The 10,206-nt window shown below is 41.9% G+C and overlaps 1 protein-coding gene across 2 annotated transcripts in view; it reads right to left on the bottom strand.

The window, feature by feature from the left end:
• Nucleotides 1-1,158: 1,158 nt before the first annotated feature.
• rxfp1 (relaxin family peptide receptor 1) overlaps nucleotides 1,159-10,206 on the bottom strand; it is a 73,541-nt gene continuing 64,493 nt past the window's right edge. Inside the window, exons 15-18 of one of the 2 annotated variants that reach the window (XM_030397429.1) lie at nucleotides 9,097-9,326; nucleotides 5,013-5,423; nucleotides 4,607-4,825; nucleotides 1,159-3,382 (exon numbers count right to left, since the gene is read on the bottom strand). In XM_030397429.1, the coding sequence (XP_030253289.1) occupies nucleotides 2,958-3,382; nucleotides 4,607-4,825; nucleotides 5,013-5,423; nucleotides 9,097-9,326 (1,285 nt within the window). In that variant the 3' untranslated portion in view covers nucleotides 1,159-2,957. The remainder of the gene's footprint in view (nucleotides 3,383-4,606; nucleotides 4,826-5,012; nucleotides 5,424-9,096; nucleotides 9,327-10,206) is intronic. The other variant, XM_030397430.1, reaches the window with a different exon arrangement.

Raw genomic sequence — 10,206 nt, 5'->3', positions numbered from 1 at the left:
GCTCATGAGTCTGAACGGAGCGGCAACCGCGCAAATGTAGATCTGTACAGGTCCGTGACTGTCCCAGTTAGTTAACATCTGAGAGGGTGGGGTGAAGATATCAGGTGTGTTATAGGAGTCATCCCAGGTGAGTATCCACATGTGACTGTCCACAGGTGACTGTCCACAGGTGACTACAGACTGTTCAGAGGTCGAGACATCAGACATGTTGAGTTTAGGCCTCTGAAAGCAACTTTTTAATTTTTAATTTAATGTTAATAGTTTTGTAAGAAGAATTTCCCAAATACTTTAACTGACGAGAGGATTTATTTGAGCTTTAGTTCTTCTGACGGCCCGAGAGTGAGGTTCTGTTGAGTTATATGATTATATGAAGCGCAGTAAAAGCATGTTAAAGACTATACTACTGTGCAAAGTGCATGGAAAAGTAAATACAATCTGTTTTTGGACATTTCAATGTTAAATTATAATTATTAGCCTTGTTATTTTGTAATAAAAAAAGTTGTATTGTGTACTGCAACACAACCCTGAGTGATCCTGAAGATGTCATGCTAGTTATTACTCAACACTTTTCAGAGGCAGAAATAATTCTCACTCTGCTACATTCATGTGACAGCAGTGACCAGTAACTTTGAAAATCCAAATTTTAAAGACTATGATCCATTCATAAAATATGATGCGAGGTAAAACCCAGATGAGCTGTATGTCTCTGATTCTGTTGCCGTAGCAACTCACTCGCTCAGCGTCCAAACCTCTGACGGTCTTGTTCATGCGTCACTGGTCGGCACTTTTATTATCTATGATCGATGTTTGTCATTTGAGATGCTAATTTATTTATTTATTTATTTAGTTAATTTCTTGCCCCTGTGCTCGCTTTAGACTACATTGTGTCAGTACACCATTCCTCAGTTGGCCACTGTCCTACTATGTTTTCCTCTTTTGGACTTTATTATATAATTACTAAACTAATTACTGTGTTCTACTTATTGTGATAAAGGACAACGCTGGTCGAGTTGGACTGTACAGTTGGGAATTCCCTTTTCTAATCAATGAAATTCATTTGTTGGCTACAATTCTTTTACAGTCACCTGATGTTTGTGGTTGGCATTCATGAATAAATAACCAATATGAATCAAATAATAAATAAGTCAACAAGCAGACGAGAGGCATACATACAGTATTTATTTTCCACATTTCAGTCAAGAAAAACCTTTGTAATCATTTTTTTGTGGGACACAAGTCAATACAACAAACTCAATGATAACACGTTTAAAAAAAACAATTTCCCAGAACAATATTAATCGTTAGCCTGCAGATATTATGAATATATCTCAAGCAAACTGCTGGCGTCTCTGTCTTTTACAGCGTGTGTAGAAACGTAAACACAAAGAAACACATACAATGTATTCACATCATTGTTCAAATAAATTACACAGCTCTGTGTTTGCTCTACATTCATACATTTACAATGTGTGAGAAAGTCCATTTCCACAGGAATTAATAATTCATTGAACAACGTGTGCACAGAAGAGTTTATGATCACTGTACAAATGTCTCAGGTGTCAAAATGTCTGTACAGGCTGAGGTCTCGGTGTAAAAATATGCAGTGGGTGTTGAAGCGAGGCTGGAACCCTCAGACCGGCTGGGGAACGTCTCGACAGCATGTATAAAAACTTTAAACTCGCTTCCTGTCTGTACCTGCTGTGAGTAAGTACATTCTTTGTTTAACATACTGGAAATATCTCATACACTACATTCAATATTTCCCAGAAAGTGTTTTTTGGATATAAACTCTCTTAATTGCTGAGATGAATGAACCTGAATCACATTTAAAGCCCAACCTTCAGTGGCATTTTTATCATATTTCATCATAGAGTCGTTTCTAATATTTTTTTTGACAAATAACTTAAAGGTCATATTAATAACATTTGTTTATCTTCTTTTTTTACTTTATTATTATACATCTACAGAGCTTATAAAAAGGAGAAGAAAAGTGTCTCTTTTCCTTAAAAAACAGTTTGATGATTTTAAACTTTAAAATGTAGACGGGTCCAAGATGATTGTTTTGTTTATGTCTGTGTGAGAATTCTGACAGTTGTTGTCACGTAGTGTCGTCTGTGTTTCATCAGGAGTCTTTGTTGTTGCCAGTTTGTAGATAAAAAGGTAAAAATGGCTGAGATGTAAAGTAACAGGCCGGACCGCTCGACGCCTCTGTGGAACGCCGCGGCTGCTGCGGCCATTTGACTTAATAATTATCGATGAATGTGATGATGTGGTTTTACTTTATCCCACTGAGAGAGCGAGGCAGTTGCCCGTGCAACACACTGTTGTGTTGTGTTGTGTTGTGTTGTGTTGTGTTGTGTTGTGTTGTCCGTGAATGAATGATGGAGGAGGGCAGGTGGAACATTTAGTGACCGGATGTCATCGATAACAACTTCAAAATTAAAAACGTGCTAAAGTGGAATAATGACATATGAATATATTAGTATAATCATACTTCATCCTCCAAGCTTGGCTTTATTGACTTAACAAGAGTAACGTGGCTCCTTTAAGAAGAGGGCAGAGTGTGTATGTGTGTGTGTGTGTATGTGTGTGTGCGTGTGTGTGTGCGTGTGTGTGTGTGTGTGTGTGTGTGTGTGTGTGTGTGTGTGTGTGTGTGTGTGTGTGTGTGTGGTTGAAGAGGGAAAGTGCAGCAGTGATGTTTATGTCACTAAATGTACCGTGTAACTCCTCAACTCCCCAGAAGAACTTATGTTTGAGTGACAGCCGTCGCTCTCCCTGCTTCTGTCCGTGCTAATGAAGTTCTTTGTTCTGGCCCGGCGGTCTGGTTGTGATAATAATGGATCACGTCCCATCATTAACCACCACCCCGTGCTCGTTAACACTGGCTGCAGCCGCTGTAATCTGCTGAGGTGACTCTTTGATGATGCTGCACGCAGATCTGTGTAGATCCAGATGACCTAGATCAGTTCATTTGTCTGTGTGAATAAGTGTGTGTGTGTGAGTGTGTGTGGTATTGTTTGCTTCTGTGAGCACACGGACAGCACCATGTGCTGCTTCTGTTGCTGCTGTGTGCCCGCGGTGATGTCATTGTATCCATCGTTGGCGTTTTCCACCGGGGTGAGCTTGGTGAGCGTGCCTGACTTTTCCAGCGGGTCCCCTGCGGTGAGGCCGGGGCTGGTCTCTGGCAGGGGCCACATCTCCTGCCAGGTGAGCGACGGATGATGAACGGCGTGTCCGCTGAGCAGAGGTCTCTTCTGTCTGTAGTTTGCCCACACCTGCAGAATGGTCTCTTTGAAAGGCCGTGTGGTCAGCGTGTAGAGGATGGGGTTCAGGGCGCTGTTAATGGGGAGAATAAATATGACCACCCAGGAGCTGATGGTGCCTGAGGAGAGACACACAGACGGGAAGAAGTAAATAGTCTGAACAAAGTCTGTGTTTAAAGATTAAGAAGTGTGACTGTGCGTATTGAACATATTCAATCAAAGCCATGTATGCAATTGGTAAAAAAAAACCTTTTATCACTGCAGGGGACCTAATTAGGGAGCCACGGCTCACCAGGTAGTTTATGTAATGGATTCTGCAGAGCACTAAATGATCATTTGGGTATACAGAGCAAACAAAAAACAAAGAGGCGGCGACAGTAAAGTGCACTTTACACAATGATGAATACCTTTTAAAAAACCTTTTAAAACTTGGTGGAAACACCTCATACACTTGGAAATGTAACAACATACAGAAGATTCTGACATTTTAAAGAAATACTCCATTTAAAAGTCTGTTTTGAGCACTTCTCTCCCTGCAGGCTTGACATGTGGCTCTGACCAGTTTGTAGAGGAGGACAGATGTCACTCGTCACTCACCCCAGACGCCAAATTGAAATGTTGTACTTTTATCTTACATTACGTGTATACCACCGGAATATCATGCCAGCGGGTGGAAGTAAAGGCGGAGGAATGGATGGGTGAACGACTGTCAAGCCAGCGACCACTGTCCGAGACGGTGTTTGAACATTTGTAAGCATGAAACCACCAGATATTTTTAACACGACGATAAGGACAGAACCAAGTCAGACAAAACATAAGACACATCAGGTTGACATGGAGTTTGTGGTATGTTGCAAATATTGAATCTTGTTATTGGTTCGTGTCTCAACATGACAACACGCACACCGCTTTTAATATTTACCTCTGCATGCATTTATTTTAATAAAGGCTGATGTTTTGGTCACTTTCACCCTTTTTACTCTCAGAGGTAAAAATTGTGTGCAGGAATTTTCTATTTTTCGTTGGAATAGCTCCAAAGTTTAGCAGGAAATGGCACATTTGGCAATTTTCTGGCAAAGCAACAGATATTTAGAACAAACTGAGCACGAGAACTAACAACAGAAGGTTGGATTATGATAAGTTTCTCTGGTCATTGAGTTTAGTGGAAATCAAGATTTGCGTCAGGGTGTGTGAAGAGAAGCACAAACAGCTGCTGTTGTTCTCGTGCCAGTCACAAACTCTCACAGCCACTATGTAAGCCAGCTGACGGGATGTTTTCGATACTCAAAATGTCGACCTTCAGTGAAATATTCCTTTACGTGGTTAGAGCTTTTCTACTGTACCGGGAATCTCCACCTGCAGCAGTGAAAGGATCTTCAGGATGAAAATGGGGATCCAGCAGAGGGAGTCGGTGATGACGATAGAGAAGAACCTCTTGGCGATGGTCACCTCTTTCTTTATGTGGTTGCTGTATTTAGTGGTCTGAGTCCCTGTTCTCTGGATGTTGTAGAACATGCTCGCGTAGGACAAGACGATGATGAGGAATGCCACCAGGTTCAGACCTGTAGAGAGACATTTGGTTAGTTTCTGGACTGCAACACAACTGCAACAGCTCCCTTTTGCACTGCGGACGTGGAGGTTTGCAAATACATTCAATAAATAATGAGAATGAGAAGCTTTAGGGAGGAAGTTGATGAAAAAAACACCCCAAAAAAGCTCAAAGGGACTTTTGCAAACACAAATTCCCACCCAGGAAAATGACGATGGAGTAAACATGAGCCCAAAGCGTCTCTGGCTGCTCGGAGTGCAGCGGGAAGCAAACTCCATTGGTTCCGTAGAAGTTGCGAAACAGCCCCTTGCAGACCAGCGGCAGGAAGGCGATGATGAAGCCGAACACCCAAATCCCGAGGAGGATGCTGACAGTTCGTCGCCATCCGGGTGTCAAGTAGCGGAAAGGGTAGACGATACAGATGTATTTCTCCAGAGTGAGGTAAGTGAGCAGAAGGACCGACACCTCAGTGGACAGCATGGCCAAGGAGCCGATGACCTGACACTGACTGCTGTCCATCCAGGCTTGTGCGTGCCGGTTGTACTCGCCGCGGAACTTCAGATCATACGCGCCGATCATGAAAAGGTAGATTCCCATCAGCCCGTCTGCACCTGCAAAGAAGAGGAGCTTAAAATTAGAAAGTGTTCAGATTGTAAAGATAAATCTTACTGAAGATCACCGTCTAATAAAGCAGGTCTCTTTCAAAGAAAACAGCAACGCAACGTCTTCGAAGTGAGAACAGAATCAAACCAAACACGCTAATGAAAGGCTTCCGGTCTGTGAAGTGGAAACGGACGGAGACAAGCAGAAGATAGCAGCCAATCAACTTACACAAGAAGAAGAACCAATGACAAACCATGAGATAACATCATGATCACCGGAGGAAGTTAATTAGAAAGAGCGCAGAGAACAATCTGTGTGGCTGCCAGGAGAGAAAAGACTGAAACAACGTCAGTGAATAAGATCTAAAAATAGTTCTGAACCAGGAAGTCTATTTGTTGAATATACAGTCGATAATCAGTTCCCCTGTTGTCATCCTGCACAGTGTTTGATCTCAACCCCGCAGAACAGCTCAGCCATAATAAATTCAACCCCTGGTGACAGCAAACATATAGAAATACAATCGTGGAATGATAACTGCCGGCCAGTTTCAGATGTATTAATGATGTGTTTACACGGAGAGACTGTATGTGCAGCTGTACACACAAACACGCTGTGTGTTCCTGCGTATAGATGCTCGACACCCACCGGCTTCTATAAGCTCAAGGTCATAAAGAGAACAAGAAGAAAAAAAGGCCAATTTGGGAGAAATAGCATTTGAATCATTCATCTTTTTAGCACAGCAAATGTCTCAAAGGATTTATGATCTGAGATTTATGAAATGTGGGTTAGAGGATCATCCTCATATCTGCTGGACCAAATATGTCAATCGTCAGTGGCTCCTAAACCCTCAGATATCACAGTTTGCCCCACGATAGCACAAACAAAGAGGTGAAGACGTCTTTTCCTCTGGTGAGTCTTTTCCGCCTACTGCTGCAGGTATTCGCTTTTCACTGGGAACAGCTGAAGTTGGATGCCGGCGCTCAGAAAAGAAGGTTATGTAGACACGAGCCTCGAGTCTGCAGCCGGAGCCAGCAGCTGGTTATCGCAGCTTAGCTTAGCATAAACACAGTAGACAGACGCATGCAACTCACCTGTCTCTGTCTAAAGGTAACAAAACGTACAAACCAGCAGCTCTGCAGTTGGTTTGGTGCCACTAGTTGCAACCTGCCCAGAAATGGTGAATTGTTTTTTTACTTTTAGTTTGTTTATTTAGAAATTTAGAGCGATTGTCATCTAAGAACGGCTGCAGTGTTTGAGGATGTTGCAGGAAGAGTTGGTTACAAAGGGGCGTGTCGACATCTATACATTAGTTAACTAGTTGTGCACATAAGTACACAATATCAAGGGAATATCTCTGGTTTTAAATGCACAGCTAGTGGACAGACCGTACCGTACATCCACGTCTCTGCTAGCATGCTGTTGGGTTCTCATCCACACAGATGTTTCTTCTTCTGGCTCGAGGCCTTTCAAAGTTTCCATACTCAAACTCTCAACTACAAAAAGCCAAATCAACTCAAAGAAAAGTAATCACAACATCCCACATGTTATCTTCCTTCACACCTACTCTCTCTGCCCTCGGCAAATTCATCACTATGTTTTGCTGACATTGTCACAGCAGGCGCTGAATTCACAGCTCCCCTCTGCTTGATCAGTCGCCATTTAATGTTTAGCTCTTTGATAATATAGAAAATTCATTATTCAAACCCTCTTGATAGTAATTCCTTTGATATTGAAGTGATATTAAAGCTCATCAGAAAGCATTTTTTATTAGACACATTTCATCATTAAAGCATCTTTTTATGATTTTATTTATCTGAATATTCCCCACGTGAAAAGTGAAAGCAGCGTCGGAGGGGAAGCTTTGCTAAACGCTGCCCAGCACACCTTTCAGAGCTGACACACGCCTTTAAATGCCATTCAATGTAATTATTTTAAATGCAGTGATGCAAAAGACTTTTATGTGAAATTGCCATGAGTACATCAAAGTGTTAAAGATTAAAGTTAACCTCTGGCTGACTCAACTGGGATCAAAGCTCGCTCTGTGCGCTCACAGGGCAGCGAGGATCCAAGAGGCCAGCGCTCCGCTGCACCCACCGACTTTAATAAGAGAAAACTGATCAGTGAAAAAACAATTGGTGCAAGGAAAGGAAAGGAAAGGTGAGATACAGAGAGGCAGAGAATAATAGGTGATGCATGTGAGAAGTGATCCTGGAAGCTCAGGATAACGCCAGGTGATAAAAAATAGACTGAGTGATCACAGATGAGTTTACAGCTCAGCATGTTAACTCCAGCTCTGAACCACCAGAGCCAAACGTCTCTGGTTTTCTTCCTGCTCTCTTCCAGTCCTGCCGGCGTGACGAGAAACAAGCCATTGTTGCTGAAAATAAGCGAGTTTGTCTGCGTTAATTAACTGAAGCTCTGTTTTTGTCTCCTCTCAGCCACCAGAAACGAGCGAGCTGCCGTCTCCGGTGTCATTCTGGTAATAAACTTTTAAAAGCCGATATAATCCTCCACATGACGTTCATCATGGATGCGGCAGGAGAAAGAGCAGATGTCCACAATAACACGCCAGTTCTGCTCTGCACACTCTTTGATCTCAGCCGCTCTGAGACTTATTGTCAGTCTTTGTAGGATCCTTTAGAAGCAAAACCCCAGTATATGCATACAGTTATTAACATATACAGAGAGACATTTGTGTTTCTATGTTTCCCTCCTTCTGTGCAGCTACTAGTCAAATATAAATCCTCTTCTGGGAATAATAACCATAAATATAACGTACATCCATCCATTCCACGGTTTCCTTTAGCGGCAAGCTCCTTTAAAAGTATTTGTTTGCTTTATATTCTCTTCAACAACATGCTGTCATGAGTTCACATTCAATGAGACTCAAGCTGAATGTGAATCAGAAGCTGCGGGAAAATGCATTTGTAGCACACGAGGCCGCAGCTTCTATCCAACCCCACCTGCACAGTGTCACTATCTTTAATCTGTAGATATAAATCCTGCTTTAGGAGATCTTTCTCCCTGTGAACAGCCTTTGTTCCTCCCTCAGCTCTTATCTGTGCACCATCACAAAGCTAAGCTGCAGATCAGGTTGCATATCCAAACACCACTCAGATGTATGTTTTTTAGAGTAAGCCAACACATTCTTGTGAGGTAATTTCAGCATCTTGGTTTTTGCGAATGCTGTGCAAAAATCACCGAAAATATACCTCAAAAAAGAAAAAGAAAAAAAGAAAGAAAATACTTTAAATCAAACTGAACAAGACCAGGATTATAATCTTGGTAGATTATTCCATCGGCACTCTTATCCTCCAGCAGTTAACATAATTATGTGTTATTAATAACGTCTCTTACTTTTGGATGGCAGATTTTCAAATAAAATTTTGTGACTTTAAACTTAGTTTTATTCATGAGGATATCCAACAGTGTGTGTAATATGAAGTCAGTGCTGATTAATCACACTGGGAACTCGTTTCAAACTTCCTACTGAGTTCATGTTTGTTTACTTCACAAGCAGGAAACTAGAGTACTTTGCTTTCCAGAGATTATAATCAGGTCTACAAACATTAAAAAGTGGTGAATATAACAAGTGTTTTTTTCATCTTATCTGAAAAAAAAATATGCTACTATCCATGTGCATGTGAAAAGATAAATGAAAGTAGTTATTTCAGTTCTTACAGCAGAGGGAGATGATGCACATGGCGTGGAGTTTGTTCTCCGACCGGATGTACGAGCGCATGCAGATGACGAAGATGTTGCCGAAGCAGGTGGTGGCGGAGACGACCCAGACGAAGACCCTCAGCACGATGTTGGCCAGAAGGTCCTCGAAGGACGAGATGCCGTCTGTGTTGGGTTTGCAGCTGCGCACGTGAGGAGCGTAGCCGCAGTACTGGAATTTCTTGAAGTAGCTGCGATAGTAGATTGAAGAGGAGTGTCAGTTTGAGCAAAAGAAAACGTGTGTTTATATACAGCTGAAAGGTTTTTGGGGGGATTTAACAGCGAAGGCTGCAGCCACAGAGAAAACACAGAAAAGATCTGCATGGTGACGTTATGTTCAGATTTAATTTTGAGTGGAAAAACTGTTTGAAGACAGCAGGTCGTCCGGCTTTACAGACCTTAATCACAAAGTCTATTTGGACTGAAATTGAAGCCTTTTTTCTTTCACAGCTTGTCCGTTTCATTTTGAGTTCTCTGCTGAATTACTTCAACAAATGTTTGGTTGTGATCATTCAGCCAAAAACAAAAGAAAACAAAAGAAAAGAAAAAGGACAAAGGAAAGGTCCAGTCCAATCACATCACAAAAGAACAGAAAACTCAATCACTTCACAGAAAGTTCTGGTTTTATTTGCTCTTTCGTTTTTGAGACATTTTAAAAACACTCGAATAGAAAAGTGTAGTGGCCAGACTAGCGTCTCAGCGGGGCTTTGAGCTAAATGCTAACGTAGCCATGCTGAAAATCTAAAACCCTCGGGCGATGTTAACATGCTAATGATGAGCAGGAAGCGCTCACCATGGTCACCATCTAAAACATGGCTTTCATATGCTAATGAGCACTTAACATAAAGTACAGCTGAACTGTCAGGATCAACCACAGATTGATGCATTGAACAGAAAGACGGCGTCACTGCTTCCCTGGAGCGCGCGTCAAAACGGGTTTACTTCCTGGTTACTGAATCGCTTTTCTGAGCTCAAGGTTCGCAGCTCCATGGAGGAAAATCCAACATCAGTTATGACAATTAATCCTGAATGTTTGAACTTTAGCTTTGATAATCCATCCAGGAAGTCATG

The sequence above is a fragment of the Sparus aurata genome, chromosome 18, assembly GCF_900880675.1.
Source record: "Sparus aurata chromosome 18, fSpaAur1.1, whole genome shotgun sequence".
Classification (NCBI taxonomy): domain Eukaryota; kingdom Metazoa; phylum Chordata; class Actinopteri; order Spariformes; family Sparidae; genus Sparus; species Sparus aurata.
Note: the sequence above shows the minus strand (reverse complement) of the source record. Positions and strands in the feature narration are given on the sequence as shown.